The following is a 26692-nucleotide window of genomic DNA, read 5'->3' as shown; positions in this document are numbered from 1 at the left end:
TTGGAATCTCCAATTGGCACCAAATAGTGAAACGTAGGAATGACTAGCACGTTGTTGTAAATTTGGTTGTAAACGCGTAAGCGGTGTCTATGCAAATAAAGTGGAAGAAAAATATGAAAAGGAGTGCTATCTACCTTGTTTTATGTTTCTACAGGGTTTTTCCCGGAAAGAAATAAGACTAATTTTCTTCCGCCGCGATTGTACTTCGGAGCGTACCGACTGGATTCGGTAGAGGACGTTCCTAACTAACGAACGAGCGGCTGGTCAGTTGTCTCCGAGCACCTGGAGAGCCAGGACAGACATTTTCGCGCGACGTGTTTCTGTGAGTGGTGCAAGCCGAAAGTGCAGCGTTCGTTAGAGCAGAGGTACGCGATTAAATTCTATGTGAAACTCGGTAAACAGAGACGTTTGATATGATCAAGCAGGCTTATCCAGATGTTGCTTTAGCAAGAAGTGGTGTTTTTCGTTGGCACCAGGACTTTTTGGAGGGCCGAGAATAGGTCGCTGATTAAGACCGTGCTGGCAGACCTGCGACTTCGACAAACACCGACAATATAACTCGTGTGCGCAAAATTTTGAACTCAGACCGTCGACTAAGTATTCGTTTAATTGCCCAGATGATAAATTTATCAAAATCTGTGGTTCATGACATTGTGACGGAGCACTTGAACATACGCAAGGTGTGCGCGAAGATGGTCCCAAAAGTGCTCACTGACGACCAGAAATTTCGGCGAGTGGAAGTGTGCTAAGAAAATTTGAAATCTGTGTGAAAGTGACCCCCAATTTTTAATTAAGGTAATCACAGATGTGGCGCCCCCGGACGTTTTTTGTTTCCTTGCCTGCAAAGGCCTATGAAAGGGTAGCATTTTGAGACGACAGAGGGGATCAAAGCTGCATGCACCTCGGCTCTCAAGGTTATTCCGGAGAATGCCTTCCGTGACGCCTTCAATACTTGGAAATCGCGCTGGCAGCACTGCATCGCCGCCAAAGAAGCCTATTTTGAAATAAATACATTTTTTAAATCGACTCAGTCCTATTACTTTCCGGACAAACCCTGTATAATTATTTTCTATATCGTTTCGTTTAGTAGTTTTGAATATCACTGTTTCAGATGCTAAAATGCGATCTTATTATTATGATTAATTAGGATAGCTCGAAAAGTTTGGGGGTTATCCTTATGAATTCGATTAGTATTACACTCTTAATAAAATTATTGTTTATTAATTTACAAATTCGCAGTTTTATATTTATTTTTCTATGTAATAAATAAATCAAAAATTAATTATTTTACATGCCAACACCAGAGGTTTATTATACTAAAATAAAACAACGCTATTGAGTTTGTTTTTATGTTTTTATACAATTGTGTTTATTCAAAAGTTTAATATTTAATAGTAAATATTAATAAGCTTAGTGATTTAATTTTTTCCGCAATTAAATTTAATTGTTATCGCAAAAATAATGCCAAAACCAAAAACGTATTTACATAAGAAATAAAAATAAATGAATAAAGGAAGCAATAAAGGCGAAAAAAAGCAAAAAAGCTGCTTTCAAAAAGCCTTAAGCAGTATTTAGATATTTTCCTAACTTCTAAATAAAATAATATTAAAAACGGCTAAAGGAAAAGCAGCAAAAAGCAATCAAAGCAACAGAATAAAGCAACTAAGAAATGCAGACTCAATTCGCGCGCAGTTTAAGCCCTTGTGTTGTTGCTAGAAAAGCAAAGCAAATATACGGATTAAAGCAAAATGATTTCAAATCGATTTTAATGCACTCAACACACGACACACACACACACAAGCACTCACATACACCCAGAATTAGACTTACCGCACAATAAGCGGGAACACATTGTTGTCATCCGGCGCACGATAGTCTCTGTAGTAGAGCAGATATGGAGATTTGTTATTCACAAAGATCGGTGGAACACCGCCACCGGTGTTGGAGACAATTGCAATATCGGCGCAGTTGCGGAAAGTTTCTGTGAAGAAGTAAAACTTGATTTTAATGCGAGTGGAGTCACCGAAAGCCTTTCGAACTCGTTTGAAACAGTTATAAAGACTTTTGTTCTCTTGCGAATCGTTTTTATATATCCATTAATAATTGCAAAAACATACCCGCCTTGCCACAGCCCACTGCCTCAGTGCCATTGGAGCAAGTACCCCACATATTGGCTGTATAGTAGGTCCATTGGAGCACACATTGCGTGCATGTAACGTAAGGAGGCAGACGTACACGATAGCGGAAAATCTCCTTTTTGGGTGCGTCACGTGGTATCAAGAAGCGATGTTCCCGACTACCCGAAATATACAGTGGATAACGGTCGAAGCAAGCTTGTGAAGCCTCACGTCGTGGATTATTGTTGGGACAGAGGAACATTTCAAAACGACCATAATGATTGGCAGTGAGTTCAACCTCAACATCGATTTCCTAACAACACCAGGAATAAAACAAACATATAATAAACTTGTATTCTAGTTAAATTATCTTGGAAAATTTCGGTTCTTATTAAAATAACAATTGTTTACTCACCTGTCCAGCTGCGTAGTACCGCGATATGATGCCCTTCGCGAATTCACCACCCGCCTCATGCGGTCGTGGCGTCTTCACGTGGTACGCATCTCCACAGACCCCACATTTGCCCGAGTTCTGCTCCCATTGCACTGCGTATCCACCGCAAAATAGTTCGTTATCATTATAATTTACGGCGTTCGGAAAGCCGAATCGCCACATGGCATTGCGAGCAGGCGGATCCATGAGACGTCCATGACCTTGCACGGAATTTATGCACAAACTGCATATCGCAGCCTAAGGAAGTGAGATAAATGTTTTATCAAATACGGATTAAATAAATAGATATATTTAAAATATATTAAAAAAAATAACATGAATGAAGATTATAAGAAGGGAATTCCGACTAAAATCTCAAAATTCAAAAGTAAAGAGATCTACTTCTCTAAAACAAAGTCGATATTACGAAGGAAACGACACGTCTCGATCGTATAATTGGTTTATTAGGATGGATTCTTCTGCTTAGAAACCTGATGTCTTTTCTTGTGAATAAAAAAAAAAAACATGAGTACGAGTACAGTTTCTTTTCTTTCTGGGTTATAACGGATGATCCGAGTAGAGATATTTTTTTCAATACCATTCTTTTGACATATCAAGCGTAAGTCGTGTCAAGCTTTGTTATTTTCGTGTTATTTTTGTGTTTTGTTTGGCATATCATCAGGGAAAGACTCAAACCTGAACAATGTTTACAAATCCTTCAACTTTATTACGAAAATTCACGTTCTCTAAAGAATGTGTTTCGCGCTTATGGTCAACATAATCGGCCTACAGAGCGTACTATTTGCAACACCATCACCCATCTCGAGAACCGAATAAATCACTTCCAGCACTAATTGAAGAAAATATATAAGGCCGTAGCTGAGAATGAACTCGAAGACCGTGGAGAGTCGATTCGGCGCCGTTTCCAGCAACGTGGACTGACGTATGAAACGACTAGGGCTCTTGAAAAGTTCCAAGAAGATCCGACGTCTTTTAGCCGAATTTTGTTCAGCGATGACACCCATTTCTGGCTCAATGGGTATGTAAACAAGCACAATTGACGCATTTTGAACAAAGAGCAACCTGAAGAAACTCAAGGGCTGCCATTTCATCCAGAAAAATAACGGTTTTGTGTGGTTTGTGGGCCGGAGGAATCATCGGGCCATATTTCTTCAAAAATAATGCCTGTGAGAACGTAACCGTCAATGATGACCGTTAACGCGTCATGATAACTGACTATTTGATGCCTAAAATTGAAGTTCGTGATGTCGGCGACATTTGATTTCCACAAGTCGGTGTCATTTCCCACACATCGCATCAATCAATGGATTTATTGAAAGAACACTTCGGTGAGCAGATAATTTCACGTTTTGGGACGGTCGATTGGCCAACAAGGTCGTTAGACTTTTTCCTTTGGGGATATGTAAAGTCTAAAGTCTAAGGCCTTGGAGGAAAATATCACGTATGTTATTCGCCAGCTACCAGTCGAAATGTTCGAACGAGTCATCGAAAATTGGATTCAAAGGGTGGACCATCTGAGACGTGGCGGCGGCCAACATTTGAAAGATATACTCGTAATCTTTAAAAAATAAATGCCAAAAATGTTCTTCCAAATGACAATAAACATTTCCCATTAAATTTGAAATTTCTGTTCTTCTGTTGTCTTCAAAAAAGTAGGGAAACTCAAAATGTATCACCCTTTATTGTGTTCTATACCTTATATGACGAAAGCGTAAGTTCAGTCAATTGTCTTTGGAAACATTCATTAACGATATTGACTCTCAAAGATCTAGATGACTAGTACAACGACTACTAAAATTAGGTGAGTGTTTAGTGCTTGGTCCATTAATAAATTGAAGTATAGTTTTCCTAAAGTCTAAGACACATAGAAATTTCGAAGAATACTAGTTGCAGGATCTCCTCTGCTAAAACGGGATAAATTATAGCTAAATGTATCTTTAAGCCCTGACCTCAACCTTACTTGATTACAACAAGTTGAAAAGATGTAGATTTAGCCACATGAAAGTGACAATGATCATACTATCATACTATAGGATCTTCATCGTCTAGATTATGATTATGTAGTAGTAATAAGACTTAGAACCTTCTGCTTCTTTGGGGGTTATACAAAAATTAATACATAACTTTAATTTAAGAAGATTAAGATTTTGTTTGGACATTTTTTACTTACCAATGCGATTAATAGAAACTCCATTATGTGTGCTTAAGTATTAAGGTTTTCAAGCGTAAAAACTAGAACGAAGGAGAAAAAATAGATAAGTAAATTGTTAATTAAAAAAATTAATTTATTTTTGTTAAACTAGTTAAGAAGTGTTAGTAGGTTATTTTTTTAATTTTTTCTTATTTTATCCCTGTCTGTTATACGAGTATTTCATTTATACCTGTTTCTTCTTCATATCGGCCTTAATTAATATGGTCCGACATTTGTCTCCTTGTTTTTATAGCAGGAGGAAGCATCGAAAGCCGGAGAATGGTACTTTAATCCGCTATACCTAACCTACTCCCAACACATATCTCTCTCATGGAACCACCGGATCCTACCTCTCTCTCTATGAATGAAATCAGTACATTTGATTTATACCAGTTGTTCGTTCGATTCGAAACTTTTGAAAGTTTGGCGAATTGAAGACAGCTGCATTAGCCAGTCATTGCAATTTTCCTTGTTAACCCTACACAGTAGTTAAATACTAAAGCGCCAGTAGTAATAAAGCGAATGTTGAACTAAGACCAGAAGTACTAGCTATGTCTCAATCAATTGCAAGGAGGACAGGTTTGTGAAGATTCATATTAATCTACGTCTGCGTATGGTACACTAATTATAGACATATATACGAGTATAAGTATGTACATACTTGCACAAAATATTATCTTTTGCTAATTAGCAAATTGCCTTGATCATGTAAATAGCTTGTAATGATTGGTAATTATTTATGGTTTATTAACCGGTAAATTCCTGTGTTTATTATATGGAATCGGAGGAGTCTAAAAATATATGTTTTTGTGAACTAAAATTGTTTAAAGATTCTTTAAGTAAACTAAAAATAAAATAAGAAAGGTCTTCTTTTTATTTCCAAATAAAAACCTATGTGTCTTCATTCCTCGGGAATATGAATGCAAAGTCATTGACATTATGTATTTCTTAATCAAATACAAGTATTTAGCTAGTTTTAAGACGAAAGGTTAACAATCTAAGAAGAAAGCACACCGCTTAGAATAAGCATTAAGTTTAATATTTTTTGTATTTATTAGAGTACTAATTTGGTTTAGAGAGAACGGTATACCGGTTTGTGCTTAATAGAGCTGGCATGTCTTTGACATTAATATTTTAGTTTATTACGTAAATAGCATAAATAATGTTATTGATAGAAATGCTGATCCCCGCTAAACTAATACGGCTGTGTAAACTGACGTTGAGCAATACCGAAAGCTCCGTCAGGATCGGAGAAGAAGATAAAAATGCTGAGTCTGATTTAAAAATTCCGTCAAAACTGAAATATACATATGTATATTCATTTGATTAATTTTTTGTTGCCTTTTCTTCAGTAAAAAAATTGAAATTATGTTTGGAAATTTTTTCAAAAATACTTTTCAGAAAAACTAATTTTATAATACTTTGATCTTGCAATGTACTATGCAAATTCCGAGTAACAAGCTTAATCCATCAATATTTGATATTTTGATATACAAGTGTTCTACCCATAACCATTACACAAATATTCATATGTTAGAAGATATTCGCACTAAAATCAAAATTATGTTTTAATTAAGCATATTTTTATAATTTTGCCGCATTTCGTACTGCAGATGGGAAATAAATATGCGCATTACCAGTTCGGGCCGAAAATAGGTCGTATGTTAATGAATCTTAACGCTGACATTTATTTGCTTTTAGGAATAACTAATTTGTGCCGCGCAAGTTCATCGGACTCGTACTACGAACGTAAATATTTCGAAAATATTTATTATTATTAATCAAGTTAGTATATGTCTCACAACGGGTACGCCCCGCTAAATGAAATGCTTTACATTTTTGTTGTTATGTTTTGAAATGGTTTCTTAGACGCCAGGCAGAAGTTTTTGAAAGAATTTGCATAAAATATGGTATTCTCGTTTCAAAACAAGTTTTATTGCCATAACTAACTTAAGCGGGCGTGTAATTAAGAATGTAATAGGGCCTATATACTCGATGACATAATTCTCTATAGCTTAGTTATTACATATTTGTAACAAATTTTAAGAGTGACAAAGAAAATAGCCGGCATTTGATATAAATATTGTGGTTATATATTTAAATAATTTTCCGAATTTAATTTACGCGAATATTGTATCTCTCTGGCTAAGTTGGAGAAACCAGGTGGAGAAGGACCTGGTCACACTTGGAATCTCTAATGACTGGCGCGCTGTTGTAAACTCAGGAATAACCGTGTAAGCGGTATTTCTCGTATGAATGTTTCTTAAACCGCTTTTGTTTGATATCCATAAAGTAATATTTGTTGATTTTCTTATAGTAAATCTTTAAAAAATCTTTTAACAGTTGTTTTAAATTGAGGTTCTAAGCTTTCATATTCTCTTACATATTTAATTTTAAGACTTCAATTAATTTATATTTTTCAATTACAATTTTCAACAGGCGGTAAACTTTCTCAATCCTTCCGATAGAAATCTTCTTACCCTGCTTAGTTTGATACCCATATTGTAATAATTGATTCATTTTCTTTAGATATGTCTTCCTAAAGCTACTTAGAACCAGTGTATGTACCTCTTTATTCTACTTTTTTAATATTTTTTTTAACTGAGTGGCAAGTCCGATAAAAAAAATTTAATTGCAAGTCCTCGAAAATATATGAAGTACCAAACACTACAAACTTGTCCTAAAAAATCATACTATGACTCTCTGGTGGGGAGTGGCAGTAAGCTTCTTTACGACTAATGTAATGTTTTTCAAGACGAGGTTTCTGCCATAGGAGTAGTAAATCTTGTTCTACGGAGGTCTTCAGTGAAGTGGCTATCCCCTATGATAATAGATTAGCGATTATTGACTTGAGTTCATTAACCGTGCGTTTAAAGCTAGTTAAAGAATACCTAACCTCGCTATCAATAGCATCGAGTCACTACTTGATAAAACTACTATGGGGATATGCCAAAGCGCAGGTTACTATAAAGCTGATTTGCTGGTAAAAGAAGCCAACTTAGCTCTTCTATCAATATAATTGGAACTGGTCGAAGCTCCGCTCTCTTCGTGAAACCTGTTACAGGAGAGCTGGACCGGCGCTGAGTTACCAATAGTTCTTGCGCAGTCGAAAAATCTTTTTGGCTCAAGAGGTCCAGTGAGTTCTTAGACCTCAGTAAGGTCATCCTTTTTTGGGGTCGTTGCTCAATCGATGGTCGCAAGAGGCATTGTGAATTCCTCGTGGTAGAAAGTTAGTGAGTTTTTCGTCCTCAGTTATTTGGGTTAGGTCAGTTGGAGCTCTAAATGCTCGTGCCCCAATCGATGGTTAGGCAATAAGGTTAAGAACCTTGCCGGATAGCTAGATAAAGCTTAACACCTCCTCCTTCATTGTTACACTGTTATGAGTTCAAGGCTTGAATATGTGGAAGCCCACACTATCAGACGTTGAGCTATGTCAAGCACATTTACATTGGCCTCAATGCCTGTTTTTGATTAATAAGATTTGATTACATGAGTTTTATTTCCTAGCATCAGAAACGACTGTATACGTTCTAGTAGTAGAAGTTGTATACCCATCTTGAGGGTAAGTCATTGAACCTAACTTAACCTAACCTACCAAATGACGACCACAAAGGTTAGACTGCATAATCAAATTTTAGTTTTTGACAAAGAATTGTTTGTAATTAAAATGGATGAAATGAATGAGTAAACTCCCTTATTGCCGGAAAGGAAGTGTGCTAATTCGTTTAAAGTGTAAAGTATGAGGAAATTTGCCTGCTGTTCTCGTACATAGTGTGTCATGATAACATTTCTAGTGATATTTTGGCAAATGAGAGACCTTTATAAAAATCGATTATTGAACGAACGACTGCGAATTCCACATCGACTCATTTGGGAGTGTGGAACGGTTGAATTTCCACCAGCACTTCCTTAGTTTCCATTTAAATAATTTTTGAATCATAGCGTAGGTTAACGAATGGAACGCCATATAAAATAAAAATCGTGCTGAGCTGAACAAAATGCTTGTTTTATTTTTTATTGGCGCCTTTTTATGGCTAACCCCCACATTTCGAAGAATGCCTCTGGGCAGTTACTCATTATATCATTTAAATTCTTTAGGGATACCAAACATATAAATACCGTAAGTTACTTGAGCGTCGTCATTTAAAAGCGCGTTTGCGGTTTATCGACTTCTTTGCATTGCGAATCACCACTTCGGATATAATAAAATAACTATAAAACGTGATAAACCACAAAAAATGTGCGAGACAGTAGATAGAATGGCAAACGGAAATGACTACATGAGATTTGTTCTACCAAAGGCTTCAGTCTCATATGCGCAATGCGCTTGTAAAAAGAGGTAAGATTACAGGGATAGAACAACAAATACATCAAGTTCAAATAACTTCGTTCTGACAGATCAATAAAGAGAAGATATTATATCATAATGAACATATACACACATCTTAATTAATTTACAAGGCATATGTTGGCTGTATGAATTCACCAAATACTGAGGTGTGGCAAATCGAACAAACAACTAACATAAATCAAATAGAAATTGTATAGAGAGAAGCAGTGCCGCTTTATTATTGGATATCAATTTTCTTGTTGTATTTACATGTAAACTCGTTGACAAGAGAGCAAAGCACAAACAAAGTGAGTTGAGAAGTGGCGAATAGAAGCCGTATGTTATCTTCATCACTCGTTTGTAGTTACATATATAACTAGCCTCAACATTGTTGTTACACATTTTGAAATGTCGACAAGACACTTCATAACACTCAAACAGCATAAAAGACACTTAATAATAATTTGTGCTTCACTTGTGTTGTTTCGTGTTTTTTTTCTAGTTAATAAGCTCACCCTTCATGAGCTCGTGCCATTAACAATCCGGCCTATGGTATTTATTTTTTCAGCACAAGTCATTGAGCCAACTTTTTTTGTGCGATAAACATGACTTGAATTTTTCACTTCACAGCATATCAATTGTGTTCGGTTTGAATTTCGTATGCTTTGCGCATGCGCAGATCAAGCAATGCCAGCAAAAACTCATTTTAACTGCTGATACTAATTTGGTAACCCATTTATTGTTGCCGAAAATGTTACTTATACGAGGAAACGTGACCTAAGATTTAGAATGCGCTAATAGTATGCAAAAATTGTGGTTCGAACATTTGTTGCTTTTTACCAAAGCTTTCCACTAGATGGTTGTTTGAAAGCTGGATTTTAGGCCTAATTTGATATTTGTTTGAAATGTTTTTAATAAATTAATTAATTAAAATTATATTTCATATTTAAATAACTTTTTTTTTGATAATAAGATAAAATACTTGTTAAGATTAGATCAAAATAATATAAGAATGTTGCCACCTGTTTAAAAATGTTAAACAAAACTACGCAAAATTGCAACAATACGGTCATGAACTTAATGGTTTAAATAGTCCTCGAGTTGAAAAAAATTGTTTTGGGCGTGTTGCCACCTATTTATAAATTTTAAAATAATAGAGGTGTTAATTATTGCAGAATATGCTATAAGAAAACTGATTTCAAAAGTGTGTAGCTGAAGGTTTTTTAGGTTACCACCTGTTAAATTTTTGTGTTCAATTAAATTAATATGATGGCGAATAGTTGTATAATTGGTATTAGACTGGAGTAATTTAAAAATATTTACCGTATTTTCAAAAAATCTTAAAAAAAATCGTTCGGATATATTTTTGAAAAATAAAAGTAACAAAATTGCCACATGGTTAAAATTTTGAAAGCAAGCAAATAAAAATTGCTGAAATATGGTAATTTAACAATTGAGTGGCACATAGCATTCGGTAAAGACCGTGGAGACATCACAAACTTGCCCTATTCGTGTCGGTATAGACAAAAACATCGAAAAAGTTAAAGAAAAAGTGCCTGAAAATCGTCATCATCTCTTACAGATTGCCACCTTTTGGTTAATATTTTGGGTATGAAGCGGGTCAATGGTAGACTCATACAAAAAGAACGGAATATTTTAAAAAAGGAGGAAGGGTCCCAAATGGAGATCTACTACGCTACATTCTTCAAACTCATCATTACTGATAGTGAGACGTGGGTTTGGGAACATGACATTGAAACTGTAAGACAATCTTGCGAATGGTACTCCAAAATTGAGCCGAAAGCTATCCTAGCCGGGTCAAATAACAATTGAAATTGGTTTAAGCGTATTGGCCTTAAGATCCTATTTAAAAGGAGATAATAAAATTTTTTATAGCAAATGTAGTTATACCCTTAACAGAGTATATTTTTTTTGTCACAAAGTTTTAACACTCCGAAGGGAACGCCGAAGACCCTATAAATTATATGTGAATATAAATGATCAGGATGACGAGCTGAGTCGGTTTAGTCATTTTCACCTGTCTGTCGGTTTGTCTGTATATACGAGAACTAGTCTAGTCTAGTACTAGTTTTTCTGAGATATTGATCTGAGCTTACGCTCACGTCGTTTTTTCCACTAGAAGCTGCTCATTTGTTGGAAGTGCGGCTAAAGGATCACTTAAGCATGTAGCTGCCATATAAAGTGAACAATCAGAATCAAGTGCTTGTATGGAAAGACTTTTTCATTTGATGAGATATCCTTACGAAATTTGGCGTGAATTACTGCCTAAAGAAACTATGCAATCTCAGAAGAAATTTTTCAGATCGAGTCAGTATAAAATATAGCTGCATTTCAAACTGATCGATAAAAATCAAGTTTTTGAAGGGAATATTTTGTATTAGCGTAGGGCATTATAGCTTCGGTGCATCCGAAGTTGACACCTCCATCGTTTGATGCACCGTTTCATTTATGATTTGTTTTGATTTTAATGAAATTAAGAATATTTTTTGCTAGACAATTCCTAAGGTGGGCTTCAACTTTTTCAAAATTTCCTGTTTTAGTGCGATATCTGCTCGAGTTAAATAAATATTTTTACATCCTCGAATTTAAATTTTGCATTTTAGAACAATTTTTACTGTCAGTTTAAAGAAAAATTTATTTTCATAATCGTTTCTCAGACGATTAAATATTTTTACTAGATGTTTCCATAAAATTTATGTAGTCATTTATATATGGTAGTAGGTAATTAAATTAGGCAAGCCACTAGAAAAATAACATATGTTGGATTACTTGTAGTAAAATTTCATAAATATTTCACTCAATAAAACCATTTCATGCTTAAAACTGCTGCAATCATAAAGAAGCTATCGCTCAATCTGATTACGTTCAATAAGTCCATCAAAAGTGCCTGCACGTGCAGCTTCTTTCATGCCACAATATTTAAAATGAACTAAAAAATTCCATTGCACCTGTGAGTAATGCAATGCACGGCCATTACATAGATATTTAAAGTTGATTAATTACTTCACTCAATGCACGCGACGATCCGCAAAATGCACGAGTTATGTACGAGATATGCGTGTCTTCTTAATGCCGCATTCTGCGAGACGCAAAAATCATACAAAAACCCGATCAGACAACTAATCATGTTGTCCACATGCGTAACTGCATAAAGCAACAACAAAAATAAATCCAGATTCCTAAAAGAACTTGCAATTTATTGCTCCAATTGTTGCAAGCTGTTGCCAGATGCAGCACATGCGGCATGAATGTCGGGTCCAACGTGCTGTGCGAAGATGAGGAGAGTCAATGGCTTGCGATCTACACGCCACGCACTGCGGGGCTCGACGTCACATTAAATTGAATGTCTTGCTACGCAGCACCAGCCCCCTTTTAGTATTGCAGCATTAACGATTCTTCCTTATTACCGCCTCGGACAGCGCGTAGACCCGTTTTGAAGACACCTACTTGCCAGCTACTTCATTTCTCGCTTCTTTATTGTTGTGCCCTGGCCGGTTTGGCAGAGTTTGGCAGAGGGCCTGTCCGATTTTATTGCCAGCGCCGTAATATTGAAGATTTGCAATAATTCTCATACGCAGTTTATCGGGTTTCGCCTTCTTCCGTGGCTGCGGCGCTGTTTTCTGGCTTCTTGCCACTTGTGTGGTTGTTGCTCTCTTTGCTTGCGTATTGAGGCCTGCAGCGGTGGCAGTTCAGCCGACAGCTGACCATTTATAATCACAAGGACATTCGGGGCGTTAAGTCAACAACGAAAATAGTGGCAATAATATTAACAACAACAACAACGCCTATACCTTTGCTAGCCATATAGCGGCTGGCAGAAATGCCTGCTGGCCGCCCTCTGGTTTATGAGCTGAAAATTATTCGCCTCCATACGACTTGCGAGTTGCGTAAGAAAAAAATCGACAAAAGCAAAAACAAAAAAAGAAAGCCAAAGGCCTAAATTATGTACGATTGCATGTCGTAGCATTGAAAAGTTTGCATTTCTCGCACTTCTTGCAAAATTTTTGTGATTTTGCGTGCTTGATTAAACTTTAATTTACAGCTTTGCAGCAATTAGTTGTTGGCTGTCGGTTGTCGGCTGTCGACTGACCCTTGCCTGCCTTTAATATTGTTGTGTGGCTAGTCTCTTTGCTGCATGAGTATAGGGCGGCATCGCGATTTAATAAAATATTTTTCGACGTATTTCTGCCATTACAATGAAATTAATTGCGAAATCCCTTCCTGGCGCTGTTATATACCCAGTTCCATTTGGTAATAGGGTAATCCTAAAAGTTTTGCATATAACCAAATGGCCGTTGCCAGATTAACTTTCGATTAAAAGCTTTTGTTACCATAACCGTGGGTCCATGAGTCCCGAATCGAAGAAGCTTTTCGATGGAGTATCGTTTTCCATGTATACGCAATGACTAAACCAGCGCATACGTTGGTTCAACTTTATCAATTTCGCCGTAAAGCTCATACAGTTCGTGGCTTTATTTTCTTCGGTATTGATCGCTCATGAGAACGGCTCTGAGGACCTTTAGAAGAACAGTTCCCTCGAATGCTCAAACTGTTTTTTCATCTAGGTTCGTCGTCATTCATATTTCTGCCTTGTGTAATAGAGCGGGAATAATAAGAGACTCATATAGAATAATTTTTGTTCGTCGAAAGAGAGATATATTGTGTTTCTCAATTACCTACCAATACTAAAATAGCATCTGTAGCCAAAAGTTATTGTGCCTTTGATCTCTAAGTTTAGATTTTTGGTAATACTTATGTATGTGTTGGTATTATGTTGGTTAGACGGATAAAGTCCATCACTTTTTCAAATCTATAGCCGCCAACATCATCATCTATCTTCCAATGAATCATTTCTCCAAATATCTTAACCCTAAAAATAAACCCCGGCAACGTCCCTAAGATTGTGGCATATACGGACCACACTCCCATCTTAATAACGGGTAAGTGTCTACAGACCATTAGCAGTTCTATGACCATCACTCTCAATACAGTCCAGAGTTGAACCCAGAGAAAACAGATCTGCTTGTGTTCTCAAGAAAGCACAAAATTCCTCTATGGAGGTTGGCTTCGATAAATGGGACACAACTTTCTCTCAAGGACCGCACCAAGTACCTTGGGGTAGTCTTGGATGAGGAAGCAAACTGCTGTGAGAAAAGCTAGCAATGCTTTATATGCGTGTAGGCAGATCCTCGGCATAACCTGCGGGCTCTATCCCTCTTTCAAGCATAGATGCTATGCAGTTATTGTAAGGCCAATTCTGCAGTAGTATGGTGTAAGGTTCACAGGATCGCTGCGCTGTGTATAACGGGAGCATTAAGAACAACTCCAACGGCGGCTCTTGAACTGGTACTGAACCTTTCGCCTATAGAGCTTTTCGCTGAAAACTGCGCAGCAAAATCGGCGGGACGACTACTGGCTGCAGAAGAATTTACATATAGAACTTTCGGGCATTGCTCGGAGGGTAATGGCGGTTGGGCAAACACCAACTACATGGACATACTTTTCAACTGGGAAAGAAGGTTCAAAGTAAACATATATAGGAAAATACGGCTGGCGTAAAGGCTCGAAAATGGACGATGGAGTTGGTGATGGCATATATTGTCCAGATTTAGGCATAAAGTTGCCGGACCATTGCAATATATTTTAATCTGAGGTCTTTGCTATTGCGAAAGCACCTGCAAGCAATTTCTGAGTCAACATCTACGTAAACAGCCAAGCAGCAATCAAGGCAGTAACCTACTATCGCATATTGGTCAGAAGTGTCTTGAAAAGCAGTGGAAAGTTTTATCAGAAGAAATCAACTTCACTTCTACTACATAACATTCCTATTGACACTCGATATCAGAGACTGCAGGAAGATGATCGGAATACTGGTCATTGTCAGGTGGCGACATACGCCCGCTGAATGGAGCTGACAGATCTAGAAGACTGCAGGAAATACCTAGAGCAGGACAGCAGGGAAACATTGGAGCATCTCTTGTGCACTTGTCCCGCATTGACAAGCCTACACTATAAGCATCTGGAGTCTCCACTGTATGATACACTGGAGGAGGTATCGATAGGGAGGCAGCAGAATCTGTTAAAATTCGCGTCAAGCTCAGGCATCTTAACGGATGACTACTCTTCATGGACCTAGCAAATAAAGTACATCTAGTATCGCAAAGGACCAAAACTGGTATATGCGTGGTTATTGGTCTACCAGATTAACCTATCCTAACTTTAACCCTTTAAGATTCAATGCCTGATTGTACGGAATTTCATAACATTTTTTGAGGGTTTTTAAAAAAAATATGCGGAATAATAACTCTTGAAAATATGCTGTTAAAACCTAAATGTATCTTGGGCGGTTTCCCACATTCAATGAAGTCGGTAAGCTATTCAGAAACCGTGAATGGGAGACACCTAACTTCATGGCGCAATAAAAGTTGCAAAAACTGGTTTGGAAAGTTTAGACTTTAAAGGTACGTATTTTGGAAAGAAAGCGCTTTTTAACCATATTTAACAGAGCCACCCTAATATATATATTGAATATGTACTAATTATGTATTAATAAATGCATTTGCACTAATTTTGATCTCAACTAAAATTAGCGCTGCCATAAAGTCACTTCTTGCCTACGTCCTCAACAGCCTTTACAGTATGTTCTCAGCTGCCAATCAGTAGGCACTCTTCATTGACTACGCTTCACTCTATCCAGCAGACTTTAATGCCCCTAGTCGCCTCATTCGCAAACGTCTGGTGAACAATGAATTTACACGTAATTGGAATATCCACCAGCATCCATCGATGCCAAAGCCACCGTCAGCCATTCTTGCGGGATTTGTGGTTTACCTTTGCACCTTGTTGTACATGTGTATGCGTGTAGGTGTGCCAGGATATCCATTGTAATTGAGGATATTGTGCAGGAGAAGACGAAAGATGAACTTTTATTTACCTTGGGGACTGTGACGTACCGCTAGGAGGTGCTCGATTTTGCTCATAGCTTTCTTCTAATTACGATTGGATAACGGTGTTAAGTGAAGCAGGAAAACCAGTTTTATTTCTAATGAATGAGCCCTCGACGGACAAATGGTTTCTTGCTTGTGATTAATTTACCTGAGATTGTTGTTGGTAGAAACGAGTAAGTACTTGTAATGTGAGAAGTGTGAGAGATGTGTAATAGAACGGCTTTGCGGACAGAAAACAATTGAATACTTGTGCCTAATTAGGATTCATACAATAATATGGAATGTTTAAGACATTACAAGTAATTATGGATTATGGGGTCATACGAGGAAATAGATTTGAGCTGAGTTTAATATTTATGTATAAGTATTACAGCGGTTGGTCGCAAATTGGAATCGACGCCTGGTCCTGTGATAGTCCGTGATGTTCTTAGTCATAAAAGATTCATTAGCGGAAATAAATTAAGTTATTCTAAAGGACTGATTTTATCTATGTACTACATAAGGTTACATTACTGGATCAGAATCATAAATCATAAGTATCGTACATAAATCTTCTAGAGTACATATTGGTTGAGGATTAACTTAAAAAGAAATTATCTTCAAGTGTTAAACTTGGTAGTATACTCACCCCCAGGCATAAGGGTATTGACCGTTTATTTGACGACGTAACATATGTTTGCGAAAGAATGTGACTGCAGAGCTTTGTCTACACATGTTATGCTCAAAATGGTCTTAACTTTCTAGACCTTCGATATTGAGTAAAACATCCGTAATTGTACATTGTTTTGATATTTTTGGTTTTTATCTATACGAGAGCCAGAAGATCTGTGTTGAGATTCAACTTAATAAAAAAATTTAGTTTTCAATAAATCGATTGTGACATTCGCTGTCTAGCTTGTGGCGCCGTCCTGTTGAAATCACATTTTGTCCAAGTCTATATCCTCCAATTCGGGCCAAAAATATTCGGTTATCATTGAGCGGTAGCGATTCCCATTCGCAGTAACTTGCCGGTCTTGATCATCACGGAAGAAGCACGGCCCAATGACACCGTTGGCCCATAAACCGCACAAAAACGTTATTTTTTCAGAATGCAATGATGACTCATGGAGTACGTGGGGACTACTGCCTGACCAATAACACATATTTTGCTTACTGACGAAGCCATTCATCCAGAAATGAGCCTCATTGCTGACGATGATTTTTCGAGGAAAATCTGGATAATTTTCAAGCTCAGCCTAATTCACGAACATACGACGGTTTTGGTGATCAAGCGGCTTCAGTTCTTGAGTCAATTTGATCTTGTAAGGATGACGGCCAAGATCTTTTCGTAAAATTCGCTACAACGACGTCACAGGGATGGCCAACGCTTGAGAACGACGTGTGAGAGACTGATTAGGGTCCTCCTCAATTGATGCGCTAGCGACAGCAATAATCTCGGCACTGCGGGCACTACTTTGTCTAACTTGAATGGGAACATTTTGTACTGTGCCTGTGGAATAAAATTTTTTCACTGGACGCTCAATTGTTACAGTACGATTATGGCGACCATAAATTGGACGTAGCGCTTTTAAAGTTGAGGCCACCGACTCCGAATTTCGGCAGTAAATTTTAATGATTGCGACTCGATCCAACAGTATGTCTTTCCATGATGAAATGGCAAGAAATATGGCGTCACGTGCTGTCCGTATCAGTCTACTTTTGTAGCGTCCCTATTAAAAAACTCGGAACAATTAAAATTAAGATAAAGTGCTCTCCTGATAATAGTATCTCTGTGTATTAAAATCGTGTCAATAGTTCCGCCATATACCTAGTATAGAGTTTTTCGAACTTCCGGTATAAAGCCACTTTGTTTCGAAAATTGGTTCAAACGTATGCAAAAGTCTATAGATCTGAATGGAGAATATTTTGAAAAACAACAAAGCGATTTTCGATGCTTTTTTTTTGTTTTCTAGGTCCGAAATATAAGAGGCAACTTTCGTATATTACAACACTTCACATATACTTATTTGCATGATATTTTTGACATATTTTCGTCTATGGATTTATGTTGCTTTTACAGAAAATGTAACATAGGCATATGAGAGGGTAAGTGCACGATATGTAAATATCTAGATGTCCAATTATGTTTAATTAGTTCGTTGACCTGCGAAAGCTGGGAAGACTGGAGGTGCTAAGCATCACCAAACAGATGGAGAATTTGAAAATTTACTTGCCTTTAACTAGCACGTGCGAAGTGAGCGCTAAAATTCAATCATGTGTGAGCTCAAATTTGTTTATATTAATTTGCAGAGAGATATTGAATCCAAAAGGTGAAAATTTGAGGGACTAAGCAGCACTTCGGCTAAGTAAATATTATGTGAGATTTCTTCTTCTTCTTTATCGGCGTAGACACCGTTTACGCGGTTATAACCGATTATGTAAGACTGCAAGAAATATTTTGCGCAATTTTATTTAGCAAATGAGGTGACCGAAATCGATGAATTTGCAACAAAAAAAAAATATAAAAACCACCAAAAATTAAAACAACAAAATGTTCGACGGGATTTAAATTAAATATTCCGCGCGCACACAAATAGTTGGCTAATTGTGCGATGGCAACGTTGCCAATGACAGGCAATGACAATGATAAGAATCGATTTCCGAAAAGCATAAATCGAATGGGTCTCCGCACGTACCAGCCGAAATTCACGAAAATTTAATGCTTCATTATTTTATTTTATAAAAAAGCGACCACAAAAGCAACAAAAACAAAAACCGCTAACAATAAGTTGAAATCACGAAAAATGTGTCAATCTGCATGGCAGTATGCTGCCAAAGTGCGCCGATCAAGAGAAATTGTCGATATAACAAATCCATTGTATGGCGTGATTAATGACTGTGGTGACATTTATGCATGTGGTGGGTATGTATACCGCGTAGAGAACCCATAAAACTAGAATTGGAACAAATAAGTGTTTTTCTAAAATTTAAATAACAAGAAGTACCTCTCGTACTTAGTAAGCATTACCTAGTGCATTTGAAATTATTTAGAATCTAACGGGTTTCTAGACAAATGAGCTCAATTGTTGCTAATTTCTATTGAAAATGCTTACATACCTGTACATATATAAGAATATATTATATAAAGTGATTGGTTGCAAAATTAACTGCCGTTACACACTCAAAATGGCGTAGCAAACACCCGTTATTTGCAAATAATTGCCAATTTTATGTTACTGCTTAAACCGCAATCGAAATCCGCTTATAAATTTCATTAATTGCCACAGACGCAAATAATATTGAATTAAGAATTAGTGTTCGAGATAATTATTTGCTTATAATGTGCATAAAAGCGCAATCAGAATGATATGTGCCCGTGGGAACGAAAAGCTGCTGAACCGGTAAATACGTTTGGCGAAAGCTTTGAAACAAAGCCGTTATAATAAATGAGTTTTCGAATGAAAATGCAAAAAGTAAAGAATAAAATAAAAAAACTAGCACTACAACAAAATAAAATTTTATATAAAATAAAAATATTAAAAAATAAAAACTATATTATAAAAATAGTGAAAATTAAAAAAATTATAAATAAAAAAATAAATTTAAATTTAAAAAATATAAAATGAAAAAAATATTAAAAAATAAAAATATAAAAAATATAAAAAAAATTAATTAGATACTTATAAGAATAGTAAAAATTAAAAAAATAATTAATTAAAAAAGTGTTAAAAAATATTAATTAAATAAAAAATAAATTAAAATTTAAAGGATATGAAAATATTAAAGAAAAAATTGGAAAAATATAAACAAATAATAAAAAATATAATAATAGTGAAAATTAAAACATAATTAATTAAAAACGAATAAAGGAAATTATAAATAAAAAAATATTTATTTATACAAAATAGTAAAATTTTAAAAATAATTAATTTAAAAAGAGTTAAAAATATTAGTTAAATTAATAACAAAATTAATAAATTAAAATTTAAAAAGTATGAAATAAAACAAATGTAAAAAAATAAAAATTTAAAAATATAAAAAAAATATTTATTTAAAAAAATAGTAAAAATTTAAAAACAAGTAATTAAAAAAGAATTAAAAAATTATAAATTAAAAAAGACATTAATATTCAAAAAATACGAAATAAAAAAAATATTAAAAATATAAATTGGTAAAATCTAAAAAAAATTTCATGTATAAAAATAGTAAAAATTTAAAACTAATTAATTAAAAAATAATTAAAACATTATAAATAAAAAACGAAATTAAATTTAAAAAACACGAAATTGAAAAAAAAGGAATAAAAAAAATTATTAAAATATAAAAAAATATTTATTTATAAAAATAGTAAAAAATTAAAAATTAATTAATTAAAAAAAGAGTTAAAAATATACTAATTAAATAAATAAAAAAATTAATTCAAATTAAAAAAAAAATAAAAAATTATTTTTTTCCACTTGAAAAATATTCATACACATGTGTATTGGCAATATTGCTTGCGGCTCTTATCAAGTATTTTATTTCCCTTCATTCAAGGTCGTTGCACTGCAAGGACTTTTACTTTAACGCTGCTTTGCACATTTTACTTTTGCGTATTTGCTTATCTGCGTTGATATTTATTTTTAAAATCGTTACGATTCACGTGAAAACGTCTCGTTTTATTGCCATTTGTTGTTGTTGTTAATTGCTTTTTACCTTATTTTCCTAAAAGCAGTATATTGACATAAAAATCAAGAGGTAAATATTGACAAACAATGATTTTTATTGTGATTGAGTAGCAGAAACGGATTTCAGTAGCTTTTAAAAGCATACAGGGTGGTACAAAAATTTTTTGTGTTGAGCTGTAAAAACTTTGAATACGGATATTGAATAAACATTCCATATTTTCCTAATGCTGCTAAAAAAGAGTTCTTGTATGAATGGCGGAGAAGGTTCCTTACAATTAGAATACACCAATATTTTCTTGGATGCTATTTCGTTCTTTATTACAGTTTTTCGTTTCCTCGCTTTAGTTGTTTAATTCCAGAAGATAAAGAGTAAGAACAGACATACCATTCATATTAAACAATTCATTAAAAATCGTTCATATAGAAGGACCCGTTCGATACCAATGAGATCTTCGACAAGGCTACTCCCTATTGCGCGACTTCTTCAATCTAGTTACTGCTGGAGAAAATAGTTTGAGCTGCAGAGCTGAATAAAGAAGGTACAATCTTCTACAAGAGTGTACAACTGCTGGCGTCGGCCGATGACATCATTGGCCATAATAACCGCGCTGTTAGTTCTGCTTGCTCCAGGTTGGACAAAGAAGTGAAGCAAATGGGTCTGGTAGTGAACGAGAGCAAGACGAAATATCTCCTGTCATCAAACAAACATTCGTCGCATTTGCGACTTGGCTCTCACGTCACTGTTGACAGTCATAACTCTATCTTGAAACCAGTAACAACAACGTTAACCTCGAAATCCAACGCAAAATAGCTCTTGTCAACAGCTGCTACTTCGGATCGAGTAGGCAGTTGAGAAGTAAAGTCCTCTCGACAAACAAAGACCAAATTCTACAAGTTACCAGTCCTGCTATATGGTGCAGAAACATGGACGATGACAACAGCTGATGAGTCGACGCGCATTGGCAACGGCGAGTACTGCAGTCGGTGGAACGATGAGCTGGACAAGATATACAATGACATTGATATACAAGTTGTAGTTCAATTAATTAAGAGACAGCGGCTACGCGGGCTAGGTCTTGTCCCCCAAGTTAATGACAACACTCCAGCTCTGAGAGTATTCGACGCAGTATGCGCCGGGGAAGCAGAGGAAGAGGAAGACGTCCACTTCGTCGGAAACACCAGGTGGAGGAGTACGTCGCTAAACTTGTACAACAACTGCCAAACAGTGAAAAGGAAGAACTACTGGCGCGCTGTTGTTAAAAGTGTCATCCGACAGGCTAACTAGTACAGGATATACGTAAGCCGCTAAAAATGAAGAAGTTTCCGAAAGTTATGCATGCTTTTTACTCACAAAGTCTCGAAAGGATTGCGTGATGGTTGTTGGCCTAATGAAAGGTCACAACCTACTGGCATCACACTTCCTATGCTGAAACATCTTAGCTCGAACACGTCTTAGATACCTAGAAGTTTCGCAGTTCAAGAAGAACTAATATTAGATATCAAGCACTCCTAAAGTTCGCAAAAAGTGTTGACGTCCCCAGATCTTTATTGAACTGAACGCCCATCTAGCATTACAATAGTCAGTAGGTCTACCATATGTACGGCGTCACAGTAGGCGACTATAACCTAACCTAACCTAAGTGTCTTTATATAAGTAATGAGTTTTGAATTTCTATATCTGTTGTAATAACACAAATTTTCGTAATAACTTTCATTTTCTTTCGCGTATAACCTATAAAAAAACACTTGTACATTTGTTGAGTAATATTTCCAGTATGGATATGCACAACACTAGAGACCATAAATGCCAATCTGTTAATGGAAACTTTTACGTACCTAGTTGGTTGAAAAAACACTTTCTTCGATACGTGCGCATTCCTTATAAGAAAATCGGAATAGAAAATGCTCTTTCGTTGAATGCATGTAGAAACCACAACAACGAAAATGGCCCACAACGAGGCAAGTCAATGAAATGACGAAAGAATACAAATTAGATAAATATACTGAAAAAAGAATGTTGCCACTGTTCCATAGTAAACGAAAATTATCCAGTTATATGTGTTAACATACATATATAGTATTAAATTTATTTAAAAAATAATAATAATAATAAATATTAATTTTTTAAATAATATATTAAAAAAAGTAAAAATTTAATTTTAATTAATTAATTCAATTAGGCAAAAGTGTGTGACGAGAAAAATAAAAAAATTTAATTAAAAAATAACAATAAAAGATTTAATTTTTTACAGCAATAAGAAACTTAATTTTTATTAATTAATTTAATTTAATTTTTATTAATTAACTAATCAAATAAGTAAGTAAATTAATTAGTTAAAAAATAATTAATTTAATTAATTAGTTAATTAATAATAATTAAAATAATTAAATAATTAATAAAAATAAATTTTTTTATTATTTAATTTAATTAAGTTTGAATTTTTTAAAATTATTTTTATTATTTAATTAAACTAATTAATTAATAAAAAATAAATTCGTTATTGCTGTAAGAAAATTAATTTTTTTTTAAATAATTTATTTTAGTTAAATTTTTGTTTCGTCACACAATTGTGTATACTTAGTACATAAATCATGAATAAACAAAATTGTTTTACACATAAATATGATTACTCACCTTAACCTTCAATTCGTCAATTATCCAGACAGTATTATTTACTTTTCGCCAATACTTTCGTTTATATGTTTAAATACGTATATATTTAAATTATATTCCAAAATTGTTTATATATGATGTATACATATAATTCTTTATATATTTTTATAACACTTCCTTTGTTTTATTTGTACAAAAGTTCAACCGAAAACATTCAAAGCAAAATAAAGAAAGAGCGTGAGAGTAAGCGAGAGCGGCCCACAAGTATTTTTCAAATAGTTGCTGAAGTATTTAGAATACTATCAAATATTTTTTTAACTCTACAAATAATTCAAAATAATGTTAGGTCACACACACGTGCACACATGCACACACATGCTTCAACTTCAAGCGCATGCGCCTGCATACAAACATGCGCACTTCAATGTAGCTTTAAAGCAACGAAACGCTGCCAATGCAAAACGGCGAAGTTGCTTGGTATTCCGAGCAGGAAAAACCGCGTCGACGCGTCCCACTGAAATCGATGATGCACTGCGCATGCGTTTGACTTTGAAAACACTCATGCTTATGAGTGCGCATGTTTGTGTGCTCGTTAGAGCGCGAGGCGGTTGGGTGGCTACAAAGGCGCCCAGCGCAATGTGCTTCCTATGCATGTGTATGTGAGTGCGTGTGTTCTTATGTGCCGTCGTTTATAAGGTTTTTGACTCGTTGTAAGCAAATAATTGTTGCATTAATCCGTATCAAAACGACAAATCTAAGACGCTTCACAATTTTGATTGCTGTAAACTCATAAACATTTTAATAGTTTTTTAAATATTCGTTGCAGCGATTAAGCGATTGCGAGTATTTTAAGCTAAACGATTTTGGGTTTTTCGTTTGGTCGTATTCGATTCAGTACTTCTAAAAAATTTCCACGTGAAAGCGACCGCAAGTATTTGGTATTTAGTATAAGAAAGTTCGCGGCTACACACTGAACGGCCGACTCATACTCGACAATACCTCTTTTTATTTATGCCAGTTTTTTTTACTTATACCAGTTGTTAGTTCGATTGAACAATCTCCAATGTTTGGCGAATTAAAACACATCCTTTGAGTTATATGGTTTTTCTTTACTCTACTTACTATGATTTTTGCAATAAGTCCTTAAATAGTATATTCGTTAGGTTTCAATAATATTCGGTTAGACTTATTAAGCCCTTACATAAACTGTTAAACTGAAAATAACTTGTGAAAGTAGTACTTAGTAGTAGTAGTAGTAGTACTTAGTTTTTGTTAGAAAATATAGTGATTGCCGTAGACGAGCTGCTTGAGCGTCGCTGTTTCAAAAGTCCACCTCCATCTCTTGTATTATCTAGACTGCACGGAATCGGCATATGTTCTAGCTTTATTAATTAAGTGTCGAATCTGAAAAGATTTGGGCGTCTTACAGAAAGTAAAAATTATTTGAACTAGACTGCAGTTTAGGCTTTAGTTTGCAAAGGTTTAGGGTTGAAATTTTGCTGTATATAACTTTGATTAAATCAGCTGTAAGAAAAATTATTATGCTTGTTTTGTTTACTCAATATTTTATTGACTTCATATGTAGCTTTCATATGTAAAGTTTGGAATAAGCCAGCATTCAAAATATTCGGAATACGTATTTTATTGTTTGGAGCCTTGTCAGCAATATTCTTATTTTCTTTAAACAATTTTAGCCAAGGTAATGTTGCAAGTCTATTAAAAATCCCAATTTGAGATAGAAGAATATTTTGAGAATATGTATTTTATATAAAAATAACTAGCGATATATCTCTACTGTTACAAATTTTTTGAAAAAATGGAGAAAACTTCAAATTCTAAACCAATACCGAAGACTTCAGATGTTTTGAGGAGCCCGTGCTCCAAAAATAAGCGAACTTTATATTTAAATCAGGCAACGTTTAATAGGGCTTGTGCAAGAACTGAAGCCGTTCGACCATCACAAATGACATCGCCTCGCTCTATGGGCTCTTGAAAAGTTCCAAGAAGATCCGACGATTTCGAGCAAAATTTTGTTCAGCGATGAGGCCCATTTTTGGCTCAATGGGTATGTAAACAAGCAAAATTGTCGCGTGGATTCAAGAGCTGCCATTTACTCCCGAAAAACGACAGTTTGTTGTTGTTTGTGAGCCGGTGGAATCATCGGTCCATATTTCTTCAAAACTGATGCTGACCATTATCACGCCGTGGCAACCGACTACTTGATGCCGGAAATTGAAGCTCGTGATCTGGGCGACATTTGCTTCCAACAAGACAATCAATGGCTTTATTGAGAAAACACTTCGGTGAGCAGATATGTATGTACACGTTTTGGGCCGATCAATTGGTCACCAAGATTTAGACTGTAAAGTCTAAAGCCTATGCGGACAATCCTGCTTCGATTCAGGCCTTGTGCAAAATATCACGCGTGTCATTCGGCACTTACGAGTCGAAATGCTCGAACGAGTCATGGAAAATTGCACTCAACGGATGAACAATCTGAGACATAGCCGAGGCCAACATTTGAAAGAGATAATCTTTTACACGATTTAATTGGTCGTAAGGATTCAAATGGCGTACAACAGCCTAGTCGTCCTGAAGTTAGTAAGCGTGCTGAGTTGATGGAAAAAGGCGTGAAATTATTGCTATCGATGCATACTGAAAGAATGTCGGCTGAAGGACCAAATGTTGAAGATTTGGCTAAAAGTAAGATCTGTGTGAATCTTGTTCGATATTCAGTTAAATCTATATCCAAAAAGTTCGCTTAGTTTTGTGACATACTGTGAATTTGACGGTAGAAGGACCGCTCGGAGATTTATTGTTGGGTTCGGTCTCAGGAGCACCGTAGAAACAGTATGCTGCTCACATCAAAACTTCATAGCGGACACGCATATTAGTTTAGCTCAATTAGTCAAGGTCACTTGTAAACACAGTGTGATATAATATATTCCAAAAAATTCAGCAACTCAGTTAATAGAGTTTAGGTTATTTTTTAAGGTCGCTAAGAGAACTAACTTAATTTTTTGATACTTTAAAATTATTTTAAAACAATTTTTTTTACTAAAAAATTAGTAAAATTTGTTTCCTTCTTATTTATTATTGTTTTTGCGTTTTTCTCTTTTATAATTTGATTTTAAATATTTTTTATAAATTTGAGACGTTGCACTGTGAATATTTTTAGCACTTTTGTTTACAGTCAACAATTATTTAATTTCGTTATAATTTTCGATTGAGTAGTTTCAAAATCCTTCAGGCGCACTCAAATTAAATCAAGTTCAGTCATTAACACCACTCTACCAGAGTAAAGGTAACACACCCACTTTACTTTACTTTATTTTTAGCGAGCGTACAACAAATGCGTTCGAAAATATTTTA

The 26692-nt window shown here is 35.3% G+C and overlaps 1 protein-coding gene across 1 annotated transcript in view; it reads right to left on the bottom strand.

Annotated features, from left to right (window-relative positions):
- LOC126758027 (uncharacterized) overlaps positions 1-23436 on the bottom strand; it is a 33536-nt gene extending 10100 nt beyond the window's left edge. The window contains exons 1-5 of the mRNA XM_050472010.1: positions 23342-23436; positions 4742-4803; positions 2533-2808; positions 2118-2430; positions 1831-1981 (exon numbers count right to left, since the gene is read on the bottom strand). Coding sequence (XP_050327967.1) covers positions 1831-1981; positions 2118-2430; positions 2533-2808; positions 4742-4765 — 764 coding nt within the window. The 5' untranslated portion in view covers positions 4766-4803; positions 23342-23436. The remainder of the gene's footprint in view (positions 1-1830; positions 1982-2117; positions 2431-2532; positions 2809-4741; positions 4804-23341) is intronic.
- Between the last annotated feature and the right edge of the window lie 3256 nt (positions 23437-26692).

The sequence above is a fragment of the Bactrocera neohumeralis genome, chromosome 5, assembly GCF_024586455.1.
Source record: "Bactrocera neohumeralis isolate Rockhampton chromosome 5, APGP_CSIRO_Bneo_wtdbg2-racon-allhic-juicebox.fasta_v2, whole genome shotgun sequence".
Taxonomy (NCBI): Eukaryota; Metazoa; Arthropoda; class Insecta; order Diptera; family Tephritidae; genus Bactrocera; species Bactrocera neohumeralis.
This window is presented reverse-complemented; position numbering and strand designations above follow the sequence as displayed.